Source organism: Micromesistius poutassou, assembly GCF_964030765.1.
Source record: "Micromesistius poutassou genome assembly, chromosome: 15".
NCBI lineage: Eukaryota > Metazoa > Chordata > Actinopteri > Gadiformes > Gadidae > Micromesistius > Micromesistius poutassou.
In genome coordinates this window covers 12,394,971-12,422,470 of record NC_140285.1, presented here as the reverse complement: position 1 = coordinate 12,422,470, position 27,500 = coordinate 12,394,971, and the positions used below count along the sequence as shown (strand labels likewise).

The window sequence follows — 27,500 nt, the reverse complement described above, 5'->3', positions numbered from 1 at the left end:
CACACACACACACACACTTTTCTGAACACACAAAATAAACAAACTCACAAACAGTGACATTTATAGAAATACCCCTAAAATATTAAACACATTATCTCCCGAAGGGTGTGCACGTAACATTCTACCAGTCTGTGTCACCAGCCGGCCAGCCCACACACACTGGCATGTAAACAAAACCCAGCCAACTCCACTTGTGCCAAAAAACACATTAGGGCAGTGCAATACTCGACTGGCCTCTACCCAGGTCATGTGTGTATAGTTCAGATAAACCACTCATGTTCCCAATGAGCAGAGTCATGACTGAACTGCACAACCTGGGGTCCAAATGCCAAGCGTTGAATCACTGGTGCCAGGTGGAGGAGTAAGCTGTGTTTAAACAGCCTCAGGGTTGGTTTACTCGTTGTCCCATCAACAGCCATTCCCCACGCACAACCTTCTTTAATCCAAATACCAACAAGGCCCCTCAATTGCGTGAAAGACCCAAAGGGACGGAGACACATCCTGAATCCTGGACACGTGTTTAGCTTAAACACACTCTACCTCCAGGACCCTTGAATTGTGGGTCTGCACCGCACCCCCACCCTCGCCACGCACACACACACACACACACACACACACACACACACACACACACACACGCACACACACACACACACGCACGCACACACGCACACACACACACACACACACACACTCTCTTCTAATCTTAGCCTGCGTGTACCAACAGACACTTGCCCACTCAGGCAGGTCACAGCACAACACCAGGAACCAAAGGAGAGGACCACACAGAGCAGGCCAGTGAATCACCCCCTGGAACAGGCTCGCATTCATGGCAAAAAAAAAAAAGACACATGGAAAATGATCACATTCACATTCTTTTGCAGACGTCTGCATAAGCACACATTTCCTTGGAAGATATAAGTTGGGGCTCTCTGCTTATCTATTTTTGACATCTCTGCGGGTCGGATCAGAGGTTGGATTAATATTTAGCTCATGTGTTCCCTCGGAGCGCCGTCGGCGGTACTCCTTTGAAGGTTTTGGGATGCATGGTGTGTGTGTGTGTGTGTGTGAGAGAGTGGGGGTAGTATAGCAAGCCATAGGGGGTGAAGCAAAGGGGGTACAGTAAAAAATATTTCAAGGTAAATTGCTTTTGAAATGAAGGAGTATGGAGTCGGGCAGGGGGGGGGGGGGGGGCCCGTTCTGGACCCCCACCACACCACCCTACACCCCATTGTTCCCGCTCTACCTGGCCCAGCCACACCACGTCTTGAACTTCTTTTCTTCTGTCCAACCCCATGCACTGTGTACACTGCACAGAGCGGCGGTCTGTTTAAACAGCCCGTCCAGGTGGGGCTAAACGATTGCAAATGTTTCGCCTTCTGGTGTCTGACACTTCCAGGGGCCTCAGGAACACGTGAAACACAGCTGTGAGACACAGACGGAAGATAGAGACTTGAGAACGACCTCGAAAAATCATTACCTCTTGCACACATTCCTCTCCCTGCAGATCTTTACATACCAAGCAGAGGCATGTCACAACAACCCCAGAGTGTAACCTCATAGTTCCAAAAGCGACACAAATCTGCCCTTTGCCGGCGGTTCCCCTTCATGTCAGTCAGTGCTTACTTTCTCCTGGTTGCCTGGTTCTCCCCCACCACCCCTAACTCCCGCCGCCAGCCCCGTCATTCCACGGCGGTGAATGCTACAAGGGGGGACACCGGAGAAGCCCGCGTCTGATTCATGGCTCTCAGCAGCACCCTGCTAACCCTCATCATTTACGTCTGGGGCTGTCGACAGGCCCCCGAGATACCATGTTACTTAAGCTCCCCACAAAGCCGGCGGAGTCGCCCGAGCCCCACAGCCACCGCAGGAAGTTATCAATCGCTCACTCTGTTGTCCCGTGTCAGAGGATAAAGGCATTGACATTACGCTGGCCTCCCTCTGTCAGCCACACACACACACACACACACACACACACACAAACGTATCAGTGTGTCCATTATCGAGGTGTGAGGATCTGATAAAGGCCTGCCCCCCCCCCCCCCCCCCGCCTCCCCCCCCAAAACCCCCCCGCCCGCCTCAGCCAACCTCGATCTATATCTGGGGCCGCTGCAGGGGAATGCCATGGGCCTGCTGGATTCTCGTTCTCATCACCCTGTGAGGCGGTACTCTGGCTGTCAATCAGGGCGCGAGGCTGGGGTAATCAGTCACCTCTACTTTAGGGGATGCTGGTCTGAGGGGCCATTAGGAAACAGTCAGCCCCAGCCAGCAGGGTCTGGCCCGGGCCAAGCACTGATGAGAACCAGAGGAGGAGAGGCCGATACGGGGAGAGGGTGGGGGTGCCAGAGGGAGGTGGCTCATGTTGTGTGGATAGAGGATTGTGAAGGGAGGCCCGCTCTGTTTTCTATTTGTGAGGATTAGGTTGACAGATCTGTATTTAGTTTCTTAGGGCCCCTAGCCGCAGCTAATCCCCCTCACCTGCAGTGCCCCCCTCGCTTCCCTTTCTTCTGACCCGGCAGCTCCCCCACCGCTGCTCTCTGCACTTCCTCCGATCCCCCCCCCCCCCCCCCCCTGCCCTGCCCAGCACAAACACTCATCCCAAGACAAAAGCACATGACTCGTTTCACTCTGTCTCCTCGGGTTAGAGCTGCACACTCGACGCAGGCTTCTCTCCTGGGCCCTGGACGCAGCGGGGGAGACTCTGCTTCTCCAGGGATGAAGGAAAATTAAAAGCCCCCCCCCCCTCCCCCTCCACCCCCTCTCGGACAAACCAGTGGCCTTTCACAGATTTCCTTTTTTTAAGCCGGGTAAAAGGATTGTTCCCCTCCCTTACATTTCTCAGAGATACTCGTTACCAAGCAATTAACAACCATTACCACGGAAGCAACTTGTCAGAGCCGCTCAGGGGAAATGGAGACCTTTGGTGGAGCTACACGTTAGGAAATATTCAGGGTCAGGTCAGGGGCTCAAACCCCCTCTCCTCAGATGTTGGCTCCCACACACTTCACTTGAGGCGAAGGGGGGGAAAAAGAAAGACCACAGGGCCTCCACAAACACACACAGCATGCCTGTCACTAATTCCTGACAGAGAGGACCCCTAGTGACCTAATAAAAATCTAAACTGGGTTTCTTGCTTGATAACGAGTGACATGATTTCAACATTAAAGGAGAATGTTGCTGACAAGTGATTCAGAGTTTGTTCACCACCCCCTGGTGAAGATTATCTAAATAATAGAACACTGACGTGTAACAGGCCTGGTGAAAAGCATGTTCATGCTGAGGACATACAGACTTGTAGGCAATACATACAAATAATGGGTAACTTTGCCTGAAGAAAGAATGCCTCATTGTAAGTATATCAACTAGGAACACAATGCAACCATATGGGCAATATGCGCGAGTGAGCACCATATGGGCAATGAACAATGTAATTGTCTTTCTCTTTTACTAATACTGTTTAAGTATTAAAAACAAAAACATAGTCCTAATTGTTTTCTGTAAGTTTCCATTGTTTTCCATAGAAATTATTATGTTGACCATCTTGCTGACTCCCCTTCACGCCCCAACAAGCATCAGCGGGTTCATGAGATCTCATTACGACGACGCGGCGCCACGGAAGATGATGCTCACGGGGACGCTCACGCGAGATGAGGCATATGGTTATGGCGAGTGAACAGTGCCAGGATTACCAGGAGAAGGATAACATCGTGTGAAATGCACGTGTGGAGATACGTACGCCGCCGCCGTGGGGAGAGGATACGCACGCCGTCGCCATAATATATATATATGTCAATTACCTTAACCACAACATTGACTGGACCATGACCAAAAATAAATAAATATATTTATTTATTACCTTAACCACAACATTGTCTGGACCATGACCAAAAATAAATAAATAAATAAATATATATATACATATATATATATATATATTTACTTATTTATTTTTGGTCATGGTCCAGACAATGTTGTGGTTAAGGTAATTGACTGTCACGCGAGAGACTGGGGTTCGATTCCCAGTCTATATTTTTTTTTCTTTTTTATTATTATTTATTTTTTCTGGTATTAAAATATGTCCAAATACTTGTTGATGAATAAGTTGATGACATTTTATAAAAACCGTTCGTTTTTGTGTGTCAAAAAGACCAAAACTCTTAAGTTTTAGTTCAGGCGTTCTCACGGCGACATAGGTTAGCAGGCGTCTTAGTGGCGACGAACTTCTTCAGATGTCCGTGAGTAGACGTACATTTTGTCTGAATTTCCGTATGTACGTCGCCGTGACACCGCCGCCGGTGGACGGAACTTCCATGCAGTCGCCGTGGCGTCGCTGCTGGTCTCTCGTCTGCAGTCCCAATCAGTCCCATACAAAATTTCACACGTTCTAACGGCGGCGTAGGGTTAGACTGCTCCTTCGCCTCTTCCTGGTTATCCTTAGGTTTGGCACTGTTCACTCGCCATATATGGTAACAGAGTAACAATTAAAACACGTACGGGATTGAGTGACACACAGGACGTATATGTAGACTTAAACCTGCGGGTCTGTGCGTGTAGCAACGGCGTAAAACGCAGTCTCCTCGTGGTGCGTGACGACGTGCTGTCTGTTGATATGAATCAACAGGAACAGACATGGCGGGCAAAGAGCGCGCGGGTAGAGCGCGTGAGCAGAAATCTGTGACTGGTGGTAAAACACATCCGTCCGTTCAAATCACATCTGTCCAGACCACTCACACGTTTAGCCTCGTATAGCCTTGTCGACGTTCAATGGAAACCGGCCAGCAAGAGCAGTTCGCCGAAATCGATAAACTGCGCGCGGAATTGTTGACAAATATGAAATGTGACGTCGAACCACCGAAACAACTCGACAGGTGTGTTTCTGATTCATTTGAACGGTTTGTTTAAATGGTCGCCAAAGCGTCGTCCCGTCCCCCCGTCGTGAACTCAAATGATTATTGGATTGACGAGATGTATGTTTTCATTGAGGTTTAGCCTTCTCACACATTTGTTGTTCATTTTCCAGTCGAGAAGTTTTGACACGAATTGAAAATGTGATTCTTGGAATGGTGGCGTCGCTGTCCCGGGACGAGGCCCCCGCCCTGGTGCTGCCCAGCAGGTCGGACTGGGCCAATGTCAGGTGACTGACATGGAACAAAACCCTCTTCCTAACATGGAGTTTTGTGCGGGAGATATGTGTTCAAGATCAGTGATACAAAAAAACCCCACTATTATTGCTAGAGATTAAAGATTTAATAGCTTCCGGACTATCAGAGCATTTCCATCTGTCAAACAGTTGACACACTCCTGAATCACACTCACAGACGCACACACTCTCTCTCTCTCACACACACACACACACACACACACATGCAGGCTCAGTCACTCCCCATAAAAAACGGTAGCTAGCAGAGGCCTTTAATGAGCCTATAGGCGAGGGAGACCTTTGGCTCAGAACAAAGCCAACTGTCTGGTGTAGTTCAGATCAAACATTAACACAGCTTAGAGCGCATTTTCACTCAGCTCTTTTAAAACTGAGAACGCTGCAACTTGAGAGAAAAATGTTTTGTGGTGGAATTGCACTGATGATGATGGGACTCACAGGTAACCCCCAGGGTCCTTTTGAGGGCTTGCAGGTGGTGTCTTACTCAGAAGAGTGAACATTAAACTACCACTTAAACTGTTTGATGATTATGGTTTGATTTGTTTTCTTCATCTTTTTGCATGTGAGTTTCGACAGTGCAGTTGGTCTGCAAATGAACACAGCGAGCTCAGTCACCACTGTTCGCAGCGACTGCCCCCTGTCCGTCAAAAAGTTTGGTAAGAAAGAAAGACATACATGGAAATATACACACACAAAGACACACACAACATTCAATTCAACACATTGAATTGAATACAAATCTACTGGGGTTATAGACTGCTCTGGTGTCATTCATAATGGTGTTAACATACAACATTGTTTACGTATAGTAGCGCAACATATTATATTCATGACCATACATTAAACAGTTGACAGTATTATGTATTTAAAGCCGATGCTGTAGTCGCTAACATTTAAGATATTCCTCTTTGTTATAGCACAAATCTTTAAGATTCTCTCTATCATCTATAAACTTGTGCAGAGCAACTCATACGCCACAAAGAGGTGACTATTATAATTCATTGAAAATGATGAATGCCCTTTGCCAATGTCACATGAACCTATTAGAGGTGATTTGTTTTCTGTATAATATAGGGACATCTATTACAATGACACCCAGCTGTTTGGCTATCAGAGGGCAGTGGACAGTATTGTGGATGACATCTCCTGCATGCTCAAGGTTCCACGCAGGACACTACATGTGGTACATGTGCATCAGTATGTGCATGATTGTGTGCGTGCGTGTGTGAGGGTATGCATATTGATTTGGGTTGATAATGTATAGAAACACTCTCCTTATCGTAACTTACGTGTTAAATGCATTTAACTCATGAAAAACAATTTTATAATGTGTGTGTGTGTGTGATTCTCGTCACCAGTTGGCCACATCCAAAGGCTTCCTCTGTGGTGATCTGAGTTACCTGGAGGAGGACGGTTCCAGGGTCAACTGCTTCTCCAGCTCTGCTGTACGTACCAACACCAGTCATGAGCGATACCCTTACCTGAAAGCCCACCCTACACGTCCCTGACCCGACGCCACCAGCTCCACCACCAGCATGCTGTAGAGTGAAATACATGAACAATGAATAAACCATTCCAGGGTGTCCCGTTATTGGAAAATAATGCAAGACAGGGGTGGTGATGTATTGTATTTCCAATAACAGTTGTTCATTATTGTGGTTTATTACACGGCTCTTCTCAATGCTGTGGAACGCTCCGTTCACTTGCGTGGGCCTTCCCGACTTCCGGAGGTGAATTATTTTTCGATAATTGACCATTGCTAAGCATATAATGACCACTGTCAAGGAAAATGTATTTTTTCCCTCTGATTCACGTCTTCCGTATCACTCCGCAAGTAGTTCAGTACCAACCCCAGCGTATTTGTTTGCTAAGTGACGTCAATGTCTTTGTCAGACTATTTCTCTCTTTCTCTCTTACAATCATCATCACATTTCATACCATTTGTAGTGTTGATCACTACAAATGGTAATTGTAAGAGAGAAAGAAAAGACACACTGTGTGAAGTAATTTTTTTTGTTTTGGCAAGTAGCCGTGTAATAAGCGGGATAATGTATAGAAGCCCATTCAGGGCGAAGCAAGACACCTCCGCTACGCGTCGGTGTCCTGTTCGGCCTGTCTGGGCTTATTTTCCCGATAATGACCGATGTTCTATACATTATCCCTTACTTATTCCGCTTCTGCCACACTTATCAACAATGGTTGGTTAATAGTTAATTTAATCTATAACGTTATTGATTTTTTTCATGGAACTTATCAGCTGAAATAAAATTATCCTTCAAGAATCCTTTAAGAATATTGTTTTTGCGTTGTCATGGAAACACCTGGTGATAGTTCTTTATTGTTGTGGTCATGTTGGATTTGTTGCACATTGATTTGGTACTGCTAAAAGACAGATGTGTCCCGTTATTGAAAAATAACAGGACACATCTGCACAACCTTGGAACGTTTTTGACCAATCTGAATCAAGTGTTGAACAATGCTGTGGTATAACTGTTATACAAACACTGAGCCAGCTTAAGTACATCTTGAGGCATTTCATTTTCAGAGTTCACCATGAGCCTTTTGTCTTCAAATCATCTGTTTCTTCTTCTTCATCGATGAGCCATATAAGCTTAACCTTATGATGTTGTGATATTTTGTTTTCAGGCTGTCCCTGTGTCTTCCAATGTTGCCGGAATTAAGAGTATCCTTTTGGGAAATCAAGACACGGTTACACAATCTCTCTGACCCCCACTCCGCTGTTATCGTTTCCTGCTCTTGAGTTCTCTCTCACTCACGCAACCGCATCCATTGTGAAAAGCATTGTGTGTGCCTGACCTCCTCACTTTCCAGATATTGTATCATCTGCCAAGTTTGTCCTCATTGTGGAGAAAGATGCCACGTTCCAGAGATTGATTGACGATGACTTCTGCTCAAAGCTCTGTCCTTCTATCATGATCACAGTGGGTGTGAATTGAATATATTACAATTTGACCATATTTTGAAACTTGATTGGAACCATGGTTATTATCTACTGTGCCATTAGTGGACACATTTCTCCAAAGCATCTTACAATACCATGAGTGCATATACTTTAGCATGACTGTGTGTGTGTGTGTGTGTGTGTCTGTCTGTCTGTCTGTCTGTGTGTCTGTGTGTGTGTGTGTGTGTGTGTCAGGGTAAAGGTTTCCCAGATGTAAACAGCAGGCTGATGGTGAGGAAGCTTTGGGACACTCTGCTCATCCCCATCTTTGCTCTGGTGGACGCTGACCCTCATGGTGCACCTCTCCTCTCTGTCTTTTAATCACATGTTCGCTCTTCTTTCAGGTCCCCCCTCCCCTTCCTGAGCCAAGTACACCTGCTTCAGACTCAAGGCCTTTAGCACACAACAGACACCATACCAATCTATGAACCTAGTCCTCAGAATATACCTCTAGGGATGTGGTCATTTTATTTCCTAACCATGCTCACATTGATTTCATTCTACTTTGAATAATTCAATTAAACTAAGAATAAGCAGGACTAAGTCAACGTGGATAATCACATGAGGGACTCTGTTCGTAAAGTTGTAGAACTTGTTTATACCAGATCTAGAAAAGTGCCACTACAGAAAACGGATTGATAGAATAAATGTATTGAAGCACGGTGTGCGTTAGCTCACACTGACGCGAGTGAGCACCTGTGACCTCTCCATTGTGTCATTCTCTGGGCTGTCCGAGTCGATTACTCCCCATTAGCCTGTAGGATAGCGGGCCATTGTATAATCCACGTCTTCTTCTCCCCTCGTTATGTCTGTGGGGATAATTACTCTCTGGCATGGCCTCTGATGTGTGAATCTCTGCTTTCCCTCTCCCTCTCCGTCTCTCTCTCCTTCTCCCTCTCCCCCTCCCTCTCCCTCTCCCCCTCCTTCTCCCTCTCCCCCTCCCTCTCCCTCTCCCTCTCCCCCGTTATTCCTTTGATTTTCCCAGGCATTGAGATTATGTGCATCTACAAGTACGGCTCGGTGGTGAGTCCTGCCGCGGGAGTTATTTCAGTACAGTGTATTATCCAATGAGGCCCGCTCTGTGTCTCTGCGTTAGCAATATGTAATTACATGGCTCCTCAAATGGAAAATGCTCCGATCATCCATCCTATGATATTTAAACTGACATGTAAAGGCAAACAACCTGTTTGGGATGCTGTGGTAATTACGTTTTTATTGTGTAGCTGTGTTGTTCAGTGTTTCCTGCAGTATCTTTATCAGTTTTTCTCCCTCTTATATGCATGGTGTGTGTGTGTGTTTGTGTCTTTCTGTGTGCGCATGCATGTGTACGCACGTACATGCGTGTTTGTGGCGGTGTGTTGCTCAATGCAGCCTTTCTCTTTCCCCACAGGCCATGTCGTTTGAGGCCCACAATTTGACTGTCCCTAGCGTGATGTGGCTGGGCCTCCTCCCCTCTGACCTCCAGAGGTTTGGACTCACCACTCACTTGCTTCCTACTTCCTCCCACCTCTAATTGGGATTATATTCTGGACCGTTTAGATGGTTTGTCTCTGCCACTTCTCTCCCCCCGCCATCAGGGAGCGGCTGTGAGGGTATATTGAGTTTTAAGTATACATCCATAAGCCTAGCCCGGAGCGAGACCGGGCTAGGCTTTTGACGTCAGTTTAATTGTAAGTTTGCAGACTTTGCTTCCCGACCTCCTCAAACGCTTTGTGGTGCAAAGGGGAAAGAAGCAAAGGGATGTATCTCGTGTTTAGTGGTAGCGGGGAAAGAGAATAGCGCCTATTTATTAGCCTGTGTGGTACCGAGAAAAGATAATAGCCCCTGTTTAATAGCCAGCGTGGTAGGGAGAAAACATAATAGCCTCTGTTTAATAGCCTGTGTCTGACGAATCAGATTTTCCACCTTTTAGGCTAAGAGTCCCTCAGGACATGCTGATCCCACTTACCCAGCGAGATGAAAGCAAGCTCGACAGCCTCCTCAGGAGACCCTACCTCGCCAGCCAACTGTCCTGGCAGAAAGAGGTCCGGGCTGGGGGGGGAGGCAGGGTGGGTGGGGGCGGCGGGGGCATGTGTGTGATCGAGGGCTCACTGGATTGTGAAATGGCTGTAAACATTGCACCTGGTGATCGTTGTTCTCCTGTTTTTCATTGTGCTGCGTGCGTGTTGTGTCTTGTTGCAGATGGACCTGATGCGACAGAACAAAGTAAAAGCTGAGATCCAGTCTCTCTCTGCTATTGGCCCTGACTTCCTCTCCAGCGTCTACCTCCCCAACAAGCTGCGCTATGGGGGCTGGATATAAGTGCAATGCCGCCATCTACTGGGTGACTTCGTTATGTAGTTGGTCCAGCAAAGCATACGTTCATTTTATAATGCTAACATGTTGAATTAGAAGCCATTGCACGTGATACTGCTGATACTAGTATTCATATCGTTGTTATTGAGTAAGTAAATAAACAAACCAAGAAATGTTATATTCAGTTTCATTTATTGGCAACAGGTGGCGACACTGAAAATGTCATACAGTTTTTATAGCAGTTAAGGTCTTTCTCGGAAATGTGTCTTGGAGACTCATGACGAGTGTGTAGTATAAGGAATAGTCAATGTACTTTTAAAATTGCAATACATCTTCAGGAAGAAAAACCATGTAAAGAGAATTTCAAAAGGCAGGATAGGTAGACATGAAATACTGGCCTGGTGATATTGACACGCAAAGCCAGTGTTCTATCTCCTTGTCTGAATCAGCCTTCCCTGTATATAAAATGAACGCATATGGAAATACGTTCTTAAGTAACCAACTCGCACCATGTCTTCACTGCACTCTTTTTAAAACATCAAATAAGTCGAAGAAGAAAATTCCACATATTTAACGGGCTGTGATAAAATGAATCACCTCCATGTTTTGTATTTTTCGTGCGAGTCGCCAATGTATCTATCTGAGTCTGGCTTTGAGCTGAGATGTTTTATGTGTAGGACCCTTCAGGGGCCCTCCCTTTTCCACCTGTCAGGGGCAGCTGACAGGCGAGGCTAAGTGAAGGCAGTCCCCACCACACTGAGCATCTTCTCTGGCTTCGGCGTGTGCATCACCTGGTCGTCATAGTGCTAGTGGAGCCATGTTCCGCAGGATATCCTTCCTCTGTTTCTTCAAAGTGGAGTGGGACGTGTTCAGGTAAAAAATAAAAACCTTTGTAAACTTTGGAGAAGACATTGACTGTGATAAAAAACACTTTTGTATTTTCGTGTATTTGTATGTCGTGTAGAAATAATGAGTTAACACTTCCATCAATTTGTCCCATCGGTACAATAATGTTGTGGTCTTGGGCTGCATGTTGCCATTCCTAGGGCACGCTGGTCTCAGGTGGACTCACTTATCCACCGTTGTCCCTTCCTGACGGTCCTACCGAGCACAGTGCTGCACTCAGCCGGTCAGAGCTCGCTGCTGGGCTGTGCCCTGAAGTGCCCTGTGATGATGGAGCTGTTGTCCAGGCCCGGGGTCCGAGAGCTCTCCTCTTCAGCCTCACTGAGTTCAGACACTTCACCAAAACTCCCTGGTCAGTTACGTTTCAAAGAGGAACTGAACAGCACACTAGAATATTATTTATTCATCAACCACGATTTAGGTTTTTTGATATTTACTTATGTGTAAAGGGAATTAATCTTTTGTTTTTATGAACCATAAAAGAGTTTCAGTGTATTTATACCAATTTGGTTGAGATCGTGAGCTCTCGCCTCACTCTTCATCCATGACCGCCCAGGCCAAACCCTCCCTCTTGGCGGGCAGCCGACCAGCTCCAAGTGCCCCTTCCTGGCCTCTGAGATGGTGCAGCACACCGACCTTGTGGTCAGGGAGGCCCGGCTGGAGCTACAGGAGGATGTCCACAAGATGACCTCAGCCCACGCAAGTAAGCTAATGCCTGCTGACAGCCCTACTGTACTCTAAGTTCACTCATGTCAGCCCTTAAAGGTCATACCGTGCAGCACTCAGAGCAAACTTAACAGCTTGTTTAAAGGGTAATGACCAGGCTTGAGAACCAGAGATAACATTTCAAGGCATGTTATTTTTGTGTGTGTGTTATTTGCTGAGAAACAGTTTAGCTTGTTTTGGCACAGATCATTTGGCAGAGAGTTCATCATTGCTGGACCTTAAAGAGACCAGGGCCCATAAACCAACAACTCCTGTGGTTTCTCACCTACTGCAAGACTATCTGCCTAAAGGTAAAGAAAATACCTATATTTACATTTAGCAGACGCTTTCATCCAAAGCTATTTACAATAAGTACATTTTCAGAAGATACATTTGCCTATATAGATAGTTTTGCGGATATATACCTGTTTAACTGTTTGTTTTGAGACAGCATAATAATTGATTGATAGATGATTTTGATTAACACCATTGTTAAACCCTATCTATCCATCCCATATCAATCACAGCGCTCCATCGGTCTGTCTCTCATCCGTATACTCCCACTCTCCAGCCAGATTCTTCAGCTACGACAGCTTCTTTGAGAACAAGATTGCCGCCAAGAAGAGGGATCACACGTACCGCGTGTTCAAGACAGTGAACCGGCACGCCGCCTCCTTCCCCATGGCAGACCACTACTCCCAGTCTCCCTACTCCCAGACTGCCAGTGGGATGAGGGGCGTGTCCGTGTGGTGCAGCAACGACTACCTGGGCATGAGTCGCCACCCCTCGGTCCTCAGCGCTGTCAAGTGAGCTGGAACTTGACCCCTACTGACAATGTATGAGTGTTGAGAGCGCAGACCAAGTCCCTCTTATAGCTTTGCTGCTTTAGCATTTATTTTACGTATTATCACTAGTGTGGGTTATCGCCACTGATTTACCAAACGATTAGATTCCAACTTCCAAAGGTACAGATTTAATTTAGATTCCTGATTAGATTAGATTCAATATTGCATATTAATACAATAAAATTAGATACGGAATGAGCATGCTGTACTGGACATTTAAGTAAAGGAGCATTTACATCTTCATATTGTTTATGTTTTGTCCGTCCTAAAGGGATGCTCTGCTGACCCATGGAGCCGGCGCCGGGGGCACCAGGAACATCTCGGGGACCAGCAAGTTCCACGTGGACCTGGAGCACGAGCTGGCCGACCTGCACGGCAAGGACGCCGCTCTGCTCTTCACCTCCTGCTTCGTAGCCAATGACTCCACCCTGTTCACTCTGGCCAAAATGCTACCAGGTGGGATGTAATGCTCAAGTGTAAGATGTCATATGTTTATTTACTATTTTGTATGTATACGTATTATTTCATCAATTTAGCAGTTGATTTTAACCAAAGCGATTAGTGACTACTGAATGAATTACATCAATGAGAGGGGTTACCCTCTAACTCTAGGATGATGATGCATGTAGACTGAGACTTGGGAATCAAACCTCGTACCTTTAGGCTCGAACACCCTAGTCACCACTGGACCATCCATAGTGCTCCTTAAAGGGATAGTTCAGGATTTTGGACATCGGGTCTCATTTCCAAGTGAGCCAGTGTGTTATTTATCATTGGAGACCGTTTTCAACACTTTTCATTCAGTCCTTCTAGTTGCAGAAATTGCTGGTGCTAAGCTAGCGCAAGTCGAGGGGAACTGCTAGCCTGCCAATAAAAACAGTTTTACCCACTCCCGAGACAAACCAATTATAATGCCAGACTATCGATGTAAATGTCTGTGTTGATAGAATAGTGTTAATAACTTACCCTTGCATCGCATTGCATTTAGTTTATAATCCCTGTAGTTGGAAGCAAGCTATGGCAGCGGCGGACTGATATTACCTGGAGTGCGCTTCTCTGTTTACCTTCTGCTGTAGTGAATTGGTTGCTACACTGGACCCAAGTGAAATTCCGCCACTGCTGAGAAAGTAGTCCCCCAAAATGTAAAGTGATCATTGCGATACAAGGATAATTTTATTTCTAATATTATTCTTATCAACACAGACATTTACATCGATAGTCGAGCATTGTAATTGGTTTGCATCGGGTGTACTTTGGAGTGGGTAAAACAGTTTTTATTGGCAGGCTAGCAGTTCCCCTCGACTTGCGCTAGCCTAGCACCAGCGATTTCTGCAACTAGAAGCACTGAATGAAAAGTGTTGAAAACGGTCTCCAATGATAAATAACACACTGGCTCACTTGGAAATGAGACCCGACGTCCAAAATCCTGAACTATCCCTTTAAGTCACCCTATCTATATCATGGTTTGATTCCTCTTATAAACAATTTGTTTTGTTGTTGTTTTTCTACTCCAGGTTGCCAGATCTACTCTGATGCAGGCAACCACGCCTCAATGATCCAGGGCATAAGGACCAGCGGCGCCCAGAAGTTTGTCTTCCGTCACAATGACGCGGGACACCTGCGAGAGCTGCTGCAGAAGGCTGACCCTGCCACTCCCAAAATCGTGGCCTTCGAGACGGTGCACTCCATGGATGGTGAGGTCACCTTTTGTTTTGTATGCGTTTCAGTTGTCCTCCATTGACTTCCTAAGTGACTGCCCATATATGGCCGTGGAGCCACTCTCACTTCAAGGTCGACTGATTTGAGTAGTTTCAGAACCTTTTATTTTACCTTTATCCCCCCCTCCCGATAAATAGGTGCTGTGTGCCCTCTGGAGGAAATATGTGATATTGCCCATGAGTTTGGCGCAATAACGTTTGTGGATGAGGTGCATGCGGTGGGCCTGTACGGATCCCGGGGTGGGGGAATCGGCGACCGGGACGGGGTCATGCACAAGATGGACATCATCTCCGGCACACTCGGTAAAACACCCATCTCTATCACAAGCATTGCCACCTTTACATCCATATATATATAAATATATATATATATAAATCAGTGGAGGCTTCTCCAGTGAGGAGAGGGAGGAAGATCCTCCTTAACATTGTTGAGAATAAAAAATGTAGATTGCCCAGACTACTATAATGAATTAATGCCCTTAAATATGACTACTTTAATGCCTTTGTATATGTAATGTTCGTTTCCCTGGGTAAAGGGATATTAGCACCCCCTATCGCCTATTGAATATTACTTCAGGGAGGACGTTCCTCCCTCAGCCTCCATTGACTCCCATTCATTTCTCGGGAACTACTGGTGGCCGGTGGATAACATGGGGGTCAATGGGAGAGAGGAGGAAAGTCCTCCTCTGAGTGGGTGGGACTAGCTAAGGGATCTGAATCGCATCAACGTCTATTCACGAATAGGCTGGAGCCCTGGCTGCGCTATGAACCAATAAGCCGGAGCCCTGGCTGTGGAGCAGCCCGGAGGGAGGGTTTATCCCCTCAAGTCTCTAGGCTACGAGAACCAACGAACCCGCTCGTATGCCTCGTTTCCACCGAGCGGTGCGCTACTGTTCGTTGTGGTACAGTGCGGCTCTGTTCGCTTATATTGGCGTTTCCACCGCCAAAGGACTGCGATTAATCGCGATTAAATATTTGAATCGTTTGACAGCACTCGTGTATATATATATCTATATCGACCACCAGGCAAGGCCTTCGGCTGCATGGGGGGCTACATCGCGGGCACCGCCGCCCTGGTGGACACGGTGAGGTCCTACGCCGTGGGCTTCACCTTCACCACCTCCCTGCCCCCCATGCTGCTGGCCGGGGCCCGGGAGTCCGTCCGCGTCCTGAAGAGCGGGGAGGGCCGCGCCGTGCGGAGGAGGCACCAGAGGAGCGTGGCGCTGCTGCGGCAGATGCTGACCGACTCCGGGCTGCCCGTGGTCCGCTGCCCCAGCCACATCATCCCCGTGCTGGTAGGGACCCCCAGGGTCAAAGGTCACCGGCATGGCCGATCCGTAGTCCGGCGGTTGACATCCTGTTTCGTCTTGTCGTTAGTTACCGTGACGTCATTGGGTTTTTGAGTTCTGTGCACGTTCTGGATGGTTGAGGCGGACCGCGGTTGTCTCGACGTCAGGTGGCGGATGCAGAGAAGAACACGGAGGTGAGTGACCTCCTGATGTCCCGGGACCAGATCTACGTCCAGGCCATCAACCACCCCACGGTGGCCAAGGGGGAGGAGCTGCTGCGCATCGCCCCCACGCCGCACCACACCCCCCAGATGATGCAACACTTTGTCGGTACGTTAACCGAGAGAAAGTATCAAGGGGTCTTCTAGTGGGACACACAAATCAGTCATGTGTTTGTTCATTTCAAACTTGATTTATTTATTTGCAGTATATTTTTTGCATTATAAGACAATGTCCCGATTTACAATAGAAGATGACGGCTCATTTCCTCTAAACTGTTCAAATTGATGACAATAGTATTGATTTCAATAGCGTCTTTCAAGCACTTTAACGATCACCTATTAACTTGATAAAAATATCCATGACAGGCGTAGTGTCCTCTTTACTCGTTGACTTTACTCGATTTACTTTACTTGAATGACTTTACTCGATGAGCTATATCACTAAAGAAAGGATATTGTTGAACTCTGCCTGTTGAACATTTTCCCAGCTGGGCTGAGTATTTTATTATTTAGGCTTACTTTTCACTCATTTGGTAGATGCTGTGTTAGGGTTAGGGTTTTTTGCATTATAACACAATGTCTAAATTTAAAGTAAAAGATTTATATCATAAGTATAACATGATATTGACATCGATTTGTCTAATAATGCGATGCATGAGGCCTTGGAATGGCTGTCGAACACTCGAGCTGTACGAGTCCTCAGGCATAGAGTCGCAAATGTATAATAGCCCATGTTTCATTTATAGGTTACTCAATAGGTTAATCCATTAGCCATACGCATGATGACCCAGGTGTGTGACGTGGCTCTCCCTCTGGTCCTCAGAGCGCCTGGTGGAGGCCTGGCAGGAGGTGGGTTTGGACCTGAGGCCTCGCGCGTCAGGAGGGTGTAACTTCTGCCCCCAACCGCTGCACCTTGAGCTGATGAGTGAGAGGGAGAGGTCCTACTTCCAGGGCCTCAGCCACGTCGTATCAGCGACTGCATAACAGGAGGAGGAGGGGATGATGATGATCATCATGATCATTTGAATTATGTTGCATCTTTCAGTACACGTAATACAAATCATGTGAAAAATTACCTTACAGATGGATGGGGTGGAAATGAGTAGCATGAAAGATAAAACCAATGATTGTGTGTTATATTTACCTCAGCGCAAACATTTACCAAAGAAATACAACCATTAGAACAATGTTGAAACATTATAGGATCACATAGTAGGCTAATATCTACTGAAAACTATCCTCTTGGCCCTGGAATGTGTGTTCAATAATTGATTGTGATGATTTTTTGTGACTTATTATGTACTTTAATCCTGTACACTTTCTAGATAATTATTGATGTTGTTGGATTTTTTAATTATAATATCGGTTCGATACTGGTACATTTAAGAATCTAGGTATAGGTCTATTATAAGTAACAATCTATATTTCATACTTTTTTTAAAGCACATTATTAACTTGCAAAACTTCAGTTTCTCAATATGGTTCATATTATTGAAAACCTTAATGGCCCTTGGCCTTTGGTATCATATTTATCAATTTAAGCAATTGTATTTTGACGAGAAGTGGGGTTCTTTTATGATTGCGAAAAGGAAAAACGTGTATTCTGATTTCCTCCACTGGGTGGCGCACTGCAGCTGTGGTTGAGAGATAAGAGGAGACGTCTGGCACCTCCCTTTTTTTCGATGAGTCACAGACTGTTAAAGTCCCCCGATCCACCACAAGATGGGGTTTACAGATATCAAAATTGTAGAAGTCTAGGTACGAACCGAAGACAAATAATTGTCTGCATTAAAATGCTTTATCTATGATCCATTTAGACAATAATATCACAAATAAGCCCCAACGCTTTTGCGTTGCATTTAAATGTGATGTGGATATGTTATATTAAAATGTGTTAGTTATGAAACGCTTATGTAATGTGGTGCAATACAGCTATCTTTTTACCCGATGGTGATGAATCCTATGAATAAAGGATTCCTGTATAAAACAATCCTTTATACGCCTATTTGGCTCAATTCCCATATCCCATCTGCATGTTATGAGTATAATTGATGCAGGGATCCGAGGCGCTCAGTGGAACAGTTGACAAGCAAAACAACGCGTTTCTCATGAATGAAAGATGCTGCATCTCATTCATATAAGGGCATTATGCGAGGGCAGCATTCTCGACCTACATACCCAGTGGCGACTGGTCATTAGGGGCAGGTGGGGCTCGGCCCCACCTACTCTCACAAGAAAAATAAAAAAAATAAAAAATATAAAAATAAAAATATAATAAATATATTATATAAAAAAAATAATATATATATATATATAAAATAAAAAAATCTCCCCAGAAAGTACTGTAAAATAATAAGTTCGGCGCTTTTAGTTCATTTTTAGTCGACCCTAGCTTGCTTCTTCCGGCTGAGTTCATCCGGTGGGGCAAGAGGGGCTCTAGCCCCACCAGCCCAATGTAATGTGTATTGGGCTTGAAAATTTGAAATGCGCATGCTCAGAGTGTTTCTCTGTTGAAGTGGACGGAGATTCTTTTACTTCCTGGTGGGGCTAGCCCCACCGGCACCGCCATGGACATATATGGTTCGTTCCACTACAGCGTAATGTGTGTGGCGCGCGTGATGAGTCATGACTCGAGTGACCTAGTCCTCACCTCACGTATTCAGAATTTTATTAAAAGGTTTTATTATTGAGCTATTGACGTTTAATACGTAACAGTGCTTGTGTACATTTTTATTGGTTATTGAACTGTTAACCCGCGAACTTGGGTTCAATGTGTGCACGAAAGACTCCCTTTGTTTACGCGACGTTGCCTAGCAACGCTGCGCATGTGCAGCCTTTATCCGCTTCGTTCTGAGTTGGCGAGTAGCACGTTTAAGTTCAAATAGTAATTAAAGTAGTTTGTTACTATACAAGTTAAGCGCCTGTAACATCAGTGTTAAATGCGTATGTGCCGGTTGGTGTGCGAAAGTGTTTATCGGTTCGCAGACGTAATAAGCGACGTTGCGGTGGTCTACACGTAATGCGCACGTTCTATTGTTTACAATTAGCATGCTAAGCGGAGTTAGCTTTATTCACGTCTTATGTTGCCTTACTATGTCATATGGATGCGATTCATGTTGCTTAGTGTAATGCCCCATCCACCGCTTGCTTTGCATGTCCCGCAAACCAACCAGTGGAAGTCAGGGGAGGGCGAAATAGTTTCGGAAAGCACCACACTACTGCGATGAGGTTGATTTGTTTATCGGCGTTACTATGGCGATCATGACGGTACTGAGCATAAAGTAAAAAGTAGATGAGACGATAGAGGGGTTAGAAAGGGGGTTAAAAGGATTTTTATTTCAGTTATCCTATTTTTGCACCGAAAATATTTGAAAACCATGAAAGTTTAAAAAGTAAAAAAAGCCCCCTAGGTTCTATGAACGCCCCGTTGAGAAACCCTGAGGTAGATCATCTGTTGGAGCACAGATTTGAGACCCTTAGTCTGGAGGAAAAATTAGAGGTAAAACGCCTTGGTCCCCACCATCCAAGGGATTTTGGCATTAGCCAAACCGCTGGCAAAAACATCCGTGCATTTAATGTGGAGTTAAAAAAAAAAAAAAAAATATATATATATATATATAAATATTAATTATATAAAAAAAAATAATAATAAAAAATATTAGCCTAGCCCCACCTGTTTTTTACATGTAGAAACGCCACTGTACATACCTTATTAAATGGTGGCCCATTATGAACATGTCAATTTCCGTAAAGATCTATTCATTCGTGTAAATGACACGTTTGAATAGGGCTTGAAATTGACTTGTCTAAAAGTAGTGTCTGTGTATATGCTGTATAAACATGCTGTAATTATACTGCTGACACTTTTATGAACGGTCTTCCATAGACACAAGATAAAACATCAGGTCGTGGTTTTCTCATTTAACGACACTGGTCAGTGTATGTGTGGTCAAATGCTCTAATGCAAAATCTCTGACGCAAGCCAATTGTCCCTTATACGCGGTATTATATAATCCATCGTGTGCTGGATCCTTTAGGTCTACCAATCATCTTCTCATCAGACCACATCCAGGCACAGCGCCTTAACACTTTCTGTCAGAATAGCTCTCCCTCCATCTCCCTCTTATCTGTGTGTGTAGTGTGTGTATTTGTGGGGGGGGGGGGGGGGAGAGAGAGAAAGAAGGGATATGGGTTCGTGCAGGTTTAGTTGCTACACTCCTCGTCTCGTGTTAATCCGGATTCCTGCTGCACTGCACATCTGTGTGTGTGTGTGTGTGTGTGTGTGTGTGTGTGTGTGTGTGTGTGTGTGTGTGTGAGCGTGTAGCTACTCACGTGCGCAGACATAAGTTCCACGCGTCTTTCTCCATCACAGCCCCTTCGCCCATTCACTCTCTAGTACAGATATAACAAATTAAATGTCTTTATGTTACGATATTATTATATTACGTTAATTTTAGAATTAATTATATGTACAATTTTGTTTCATATGACGGAACTGATAAATTACATAATGATTGAAAAAGAGTACACACGAGTTTCAGCACCACCGGGCAAACAGCGGTAGTGGATGGTGCACGTGGCTACTTCATTAAAACATCCCATTAATTAAGCAATCGGAAATAATTAAGAAGATAACATTGTATTATTCCGCCTTCAAATTGGAGGACAACATAGACAATCAGCATCTTGGCCTATAACGGGATAGCATTATCGTTTATTTTATCATTCCACATGTGTTGCATAAGCATTAACTTGATATTTTAATCAAGTAGTACAATACAGTCGGACAGAGTCAGTGGAGAAATGGCACTTAGCAATGATATACTACGGCTTTAAATCATAAGAAACAAACTCCTCCCTCCTCTTGAGTTGCTCGAATGTCAACTCCAAAAAAAACTCGTGCATCGGAATGAGAAATGAAGAACGTGTAACGCAAGACTTCTTCATCTGTGTCCTCCAACCCGGGGCTGTTGTCGTGAATGAGATTGTTGCGTGGCATCGTCACCGCATATCCACACGCATACGTGTGTTCTTTTTATGAATGGAAGTTTGAAAGGGACTGGTGAGTCGCCTGTGTGTACAAGTCCTGATGTGAATCAGAAAGGATTTTTTTCCCCCTTCTCTCCTTCGCTCCCAACAGAAGCAACAGCGATGAACCGTCGACACGGACGCCTCGACGCCGAAGCCTCGCACGCAAGTTTTGCTTTCGCGGAATACTTAACCATGTAGTCCAACCATGTTCGAGTATTCACCGGTGAGCATAACATGATATTGACGTCGATATGTCTTATAATGCGACGCAAAGTAGTAAGACCGTGGAATGGCTGCGCGCGGAGTTGGAGTCCGGAGGGAGTTCGCTGCTCCTGCTGGACTGTCGAGCACACGAGCTGTACGAGTCCTCACACATAGAGTCCGCCATCAACCTGGCCGTCCCGGGACTCATGCTCAGGAGGTTTAGGAAGGGAAACATACCCGTTCGGACTATCATCTCCAACCCCGAGGACAAGGATAAATTCGTGAGGAGGTGCAAGACGGACACCGTGATTCTGTACGACGAGAGCACCCGAGAGTGGCGGGAGGAGGAGAACGGAACTTCCCCCGGGTCCGTTCTGGGGCTGCTGCTGCAGAAGCTGTGGGAGGACGGCTGCCAGGCGTATTACCTGCACGGTACTTACGCTGTTATGTTGTTGTAATACGTTCACTTCTTCCAGACAGCCCGGCTGTCGGACTCTTTGAACGAAAGAGTTTTATTTATTTATTTTCTGTTCACGTTCGATGTGTGTTATTTGTTAGTTAATCAAATGTAATGTTTCCGTTGGCATGTGGGTAGGGGTTGTTTTAAACATCGTAAGACCCACGACACTGGCATGGTGGAAACTTTCACAATGTTTCTGTGTCGCCGAGATTCCCAATTAAAATTCCAAAATGGCTGCGCCATGTTTTGCTCTAGTAGTAACAGGCATGCATTTCATGAATGGTCTGCTGGGATAGACTGGAGCCAACTCTTAAAGGCTCGTATTTTGATTGAAGAAACCCGCCAAGACAGTTCTATATTTACACTTGGATTAAAAAAGTATACAAGCTGGGATTTATTTTGAATTGTCTTGCTTTCTCTTTAGTCTTTTATTTGAAGTATTCTGTTTTATGTTCTGCCTCTTCAGGGGGGTTTGTGAGGTTCCAGACAGAGTACCCAGAGCACTGTGAGACCCTCCTCGACAGTTCCTGTCCCAGCTCCTCCCCCCCACTGTCTGTCCTGGGCTTCGGAAACCTCCGGATCAGCTCCGACTGCTCCGACGGGGAGTCGGACCGCGAACCCAGCAGCGCAACGGAATCGGAGGAGAGCCCCATCCCGGGGAACCAGCCCGCCTTCCCCGTGCAGATTCTCCCCTACCTTTACCTGGGCTGTGCCAAAGACTCCACCAACCTGGATGTGCTGGGCCAGCACAACATCAAGTACATTCTGAACGTCACACCTAACCTGCCCAACATGTTTGAACACGAGGGCCACTTCAGGTACAAGCAGATCCCCATCTCAGACCACTGGAGCCAGAACCTGGCCCAGTTCTTCCCAGAAGCCATCTCCTTTATTGGTGAGTATCTGGGATGGACAACATAAGACTAGTTTATATTTTGTATATTCAACATGTAAATGTCTATATATATATATATATATATATATATATATATATATATATATATATATATATATATATATAAATGTATCAGTATTTCCATGTGTACCAAAACATTTGCATTGAACTGGTTATTCAAATCAGCAAGCATTAGTTTGCAATGCAATCGAGGTACAATTTTGAGAATGGTTAGATGGTGACGTCTCACTCTTTTATCTCACTCGGTATGAGCAGCTCATTTGAATGAAGACGAGTGGTGCTTGATGACCAGTCACTTCCTTCCTCACGACATGAGTTATAACCTAAAGATAATGACTCTGTTGTATTCGGCCCCCATGCTACTTCAGATACTACTATTTGTAAGAAAAAGAAAAGAATTCTCACAGCTTCCATTTCCTGTTTCAGCCATGAAAGCCACCGCCTGAAACCAAACATGCTTTTTGTGTGGTTGGTTCGGTGGTTGGGGGGGAGGCTGGGCCCTGAACTCGTTTTTTATAATCTTTTTACTGTGCTCAGTGGCGGTAAAAAAAAAAAAAAAAAAAAGAGGAGGAAACACAGCAGCTAAACCTCAGGGCTTATTGTTTGATCGCTGGTGTAGGTCTAGGTCATGAGTTAAGACTGCATATCCTGGATGTTGGCTGGCTGCCGATGCGTTAGCTAGTTAGCACTTGTCTGGAGACGTCTGTCCATTCACGGCGGTGAACAAAACATATAGAAGAAGCTATTATCCTGGCTGCTCTTTGGTTGGGGACATTTGGAACAACCCAAGTGTAAAAGGAGCGGGGTTGACTCGAAAAAACATGTATTCACTTGTATGCCCCAAATTGTATGTATTCCCCCCTTGTATCCCCCCCCTTCCGGACGATAAAAGCACCGGTCCGATAAATCTCATCTCAACTCATCTCCTGAACCATAGAAAAGAGAAAAGAACGTATTCTTTCAATACGTTCTTGACTAGTATCACCCCAGGTGTACCACCGTCTTCAATGAGATTCTCAGGTTGACCGTACTAACAACCTCATCCCCTCCCCCCCCCCCCCCCCCCCCCCGACAGACGAGGCGCGGTCGAAGCAGTGCGGCGTCCTGGTCCACTGCCTGGCGGGCATCAGCCGCTCCGTCACCGTCACGGTGGCCTACCTGATGCAGCGGCTCAACCTGTCGCTCAACGACGCCTACGACTTCGTCAAGCGCAAGAAGTCCAACATCTCGCCCAACTTCAACTTCATGGGCCAGCTGCTGGACTTTGAGCGGACGCTGGAGCGCCTGCACAGCCCCTGCGACAACTGCTCGGGCAGCTCGGAGGAGCAGCTCTTCTTCACCACGCCCACCAATCACAACGTCTTCCAGTTGGACACGCTCGAGTCCACGTGCGGGAACTGAGCGGTTGCCCTGTTTGTGGTCTGCCGTTTTTTTTTTTAGGGTTGGGGTTTTCAGAGGAGCCCAGCATAGCATAGACTCGCGATCGCGGAAGGCTTACACTGACGGTAGCTCAAAGCTACGCCGTTCCTGACGGGCATTAACCGTGCTAAGAGGAGGTCTGTTCTCCGATGCCTTAAGGACTCGTGACATAAGGATGTGTGTGTGTGTGTGTGTGTGTGTAGGGGGGGAGATCTTGAGTGTGTCGATGTGTGTGGTATGGGGTGCGTGTAGTCGGTGTGCGGTATTTACAGCAGGAAGTGGGTGTGTCGTAAACGCTGGACATTTCATGACTGCTCTGTTAACTCCCGCAACGTGAGGAATGACTGATGTTTTCTGCTCGTGACCAGCTGTAGATTAGATGATTTTTATTTATCTGGATCGCAGGGTTATCGTCTGATCGACCAATCCAGAGAAGATCAGGACGGAGGGGTTTTGATTGTAGGAATCCTTTTGTTTTCTGTGTTATACACCATCATTTGGCTCAGTTTTTGACACCTCTTTTGACAGCGGCCCTCTGCAAAAAAACACATCCACGGTGAAATATTGTTTAGCAAAGCTAAAGTGGGAGTTGAGTTATTTTATATCTCTTTAACAGCATTGTTATAATGCATGTTATTGTTTTCTATCAAGGACACACTGTTTTAGTTTCCTTTAGCTCATATTACCTGTTGTTCCCGCGGCCTTCACCTTAACATGGAAGTTGATTCAATGTCATTGACCAAGTATTTAAGGTATAGTAAATAGGATTGTGTAAAGTGAATGAACATGAAGACTTTACTTTTGTTATCTTTTCACAGTTTTTCAGTCTACAGCTATTGTCGTACATACAGTAAATGGTGAAGGAGATCATGGCGTATAATTAGCTGTTCTCGGTCATCTTGTCTCAGTGGTGGTGAGTGTCTGAGTGGGTGTTGTTGTATGAGAGAGAGCGAGCGAGCGAGAGAGAGAGAGGGAAGGAAATGAGTCCTGCTAATGTGTTCTTACCTCGCAGAGACATTTTCAGGGATTTTAAAAAATAAACACAAGGTGTCTGTATCTCATCCCAGCTCTTAGGCCGCATTCACAGGGCTGTTTTAATACAGTATGTTTGTTTGTAAAGATGTATATAAAATATGATTACAACGGGGAGGGGGGGAAGCAATTTCAGAAAAATCATTGAAGGAATGGAAAGTTACCCCCCAGAACTTTATGTATAGTAAATGTAAAGATCAATGTCCAAGACATTATGTACAATTTTTACAGCAAATATATTGTATATTTTTACTTGAATATGATGCGTCTTCCATTTGTGTCCGATGTGAAGGTTGACCGTACCTAAGAAGGTGCCTGAAGTGTTACTGTTCTCACTTCCCTGCTAACACCGATCAACTTTATCTCCAATTGAAATACATAAGAAAGTCAATTTAACTTCGGCCTCATGAATTCTCAACAGGCCTTTGTGTAGAAGACATTACAAAATGATAAGCCAGGGAACCTAAACGGTCAAGAGTTGTGCTGATCAACCCACAGGCGCTCTGGGTGTGGTCGGTCATGATCTGTCACCATAGCTTCTTGGACACGCGCACACACACACATAGACACACACACACGTACACACAATCACTCATAGCACATGCGTGGACACACATGGATAATCACTCACACCACATAAGTGTACACACATAGACACACACACACACACACACACCCACAATCACTTAGCACATGCGTGGACACACATGGATAATCAGTCACACTACATACATGCACACACACACACACAGTCATAATCACTCACACCACTTATGTGTACACAAATACATACAATCACTCACACCACATACACGTACACACACACACACACACACAAACAATCACCTACACTACACACACACACACACACACAATCACTCACACCAGATACACGCACACACAAATAATCACACCACATATGCAATGCACACACACACACACACACACACACAGTGTCAGTAGACAGCCATGTGGTAGGGCAAGATCGCAGGGCAGACACACCCACAAGCCGTCCATCAAACCGTGCCCAAAAGGAATAGGGCGTGGACACACATAATGTGCCCTTGTGCCACAGACACACAAACCTTGCATGCACCAGGCCCCCCAAGAGCAGACAGTAATAACACATTGATGTCACTCCCGGATTCCACAAAGCAGTGATTAAGATTAGACGCTTAACGTCCGCCACAGAGGCTACAGCTATCGCATTTATTCTACCAAGAAAAACGCAATATCCTGTTTTGCCTGCAGAATTCACATCCTGCCGTGCGGTGTTTGAAAAGAGGAAATGACAACTCTCTGGTATCTTTACATCTGGGCTGACGTTAGTCAAAGGGGAAGGTGCCCGATAGAGGGCCATGCTGTGATACTCTCCGCTGTCACTGCTTTTATAGTTGTTCGCATAAGAGTTTTTACATTTCCTCTGAGTCTATTTCAGGTTTCCTTGTATAAAATAAAAACATACTGCCTTGTCAACCAATAACGAGTTCTGGGTGAATGGAGTGACAATTGCGACAAAAATATAATAATAATTTAAGATGAAATGCTTTCAACAGGATGAGATCTTCCTGTTGAAAGCATTTCATACACATTTGGCTGTTGAACTGTCAGTCCAGTCCCGAGACGTTGGCTGTGTTATTTAATCTGCTCTGTGGTTTAAGCTTACTATGAGACTTTCGAGGCCTCAGGATGCATTGGCATTGTTCCTTCCTTGTGTCACTGGGTTTATATACATGTGTGTATTTAATCAATTGCAGAAAGGTGAGGAAGTATGTTTTATCCCTTTTCATTTTCTACTAAAGGCAGGTTTGCTATAGGTGTAGGAAGAAAAGCAAACACAGAAATAGTTAGGCAGTAATGTGCAGGCTTTTGTGGTTGACAAGCTATTTTTCCCCTTAGGGGTAAAATACTTAAGGGTTTAAATACCATTTAAGTAAATGGAGACGGCTGAGGTTGAATAGAGATGTGTGTCTGTCATGAGAGATGGAACGTCGACCGATGGAAAGGTATATCTCTCTTTGGCCAGCCTAGCAGGCAGTAGTGCAGGAAGGGACTTGCTTAGCAACACTTTGCAGTCGTGATAATAGAAGTGTAATGAGTAAAGGGGCTTGACAGCAAGACTGAACCTGGCTGGCAACATACCTGCAAGGCAAGCCTCTGTACGCCCACACACAATGGGCGTACACGTCATCTTGGAGCTACGGCGCACTTTGTTCTCATAAGTATAAGCATTACCAGGGTTTGCGTGATAAATGAAACTTTAGGATTCCCCTTAAAAGGATCCCGTTTGTTTGGAATGTTGCAGATGACTGTAGGAGTAGGAACACAGAGAGTGGTGTTTC

The 27,500-nt window shown here is 45.5% G+C and overlaps 3 protein-coding genes across 3 annotated transcripts; all 3 read left to right on the top strand.

Moving 5' to 3' along the window:
* Nucleotides 1-4,705: 4,705 nt before the first annotated feature.
* Nucleotides 4,706-10,421, top strand: spo11 (SPO11 initiator of meiotic double stranded breaks; the record flags this gene model as incomplete). The annotated part of the gene is made up of 13 exons (XM_084479910.1): nt 4,706-4,868; nt 5,021-5,134; nt 5,726-5,814; nt 6,076-6,142; nt 6,233-6,341; nt 6,517-6,603; nt 7,805-7,841; nt 7,991-8,100; nt 8,316-8,415; nt 9,106-9,143; nt 9,511-9,587; nt 10,033-10,144; nt 10,302-10,421. Exons 1-13 carry the CDS (start codon nt 4,765-4,767, stop codon nt 10,419-10,421), a joined length of 1,164 nt encoding a protein of 387 aa, XP_084336036.1. The 5' UTR covers nt 4,706-4,764.
* A 757-nt stretch (nt 10,422-11,178) lies between these two features.
* LOC311360217 (5-aminolevulinate synthase, non-specific, mitochondrial-like) lies at nt 11,179-17,080 on the top strand (the record flags this gene model as incomplete). Its single annotated transcript, XM_084480305.1, has 11 exons — nt 11,179-11,288; nt 11,462-11,670; nt 11,875-12,021; nt 12,230-12,334; nt 12,595-12,829; nt 13,140-13,324; nt 14,383-14,562; nt 14,725-14,889; nt 15,613-15,881; nt 16,043-16,205; nt 16,920-17,080. The coding sequence occupies exons 1-11, from the start codon at nt 11,233-11,235 to the stop codon at nt 17,078-17,080; spliced, it is 1,875 nt and encodes a 624-aa protein (XP_084336431.1). The 5' UTR covers nt 11,179-11,232.
* A 3,942-nt stretch (nt 17,081-21,022) lies between these two features.
* Nucleotides 21,023-25,379, top strand: LOC311359532 (dual specificity protein phosphatase 7-like). Its single transcript, XM_084479574.1, has 3 exons — nt 21,023-21,763; nt 22,258-22,686; nt 23,783-25,379. Exons 1-3 carry the CDS (start codon nt 21,379-21,381, stop codon nt 24,106-24,108), a joined length of 1,140 nt encoding a protein of 379 aa, XP_084335700.1. The 5' UTR covers nt 21,023-21,378; the 3' UTR covers nt 24,109-25,379.
* Nucleotides 25,380-27,500: the final 2,121 nt, after the last annotated feature.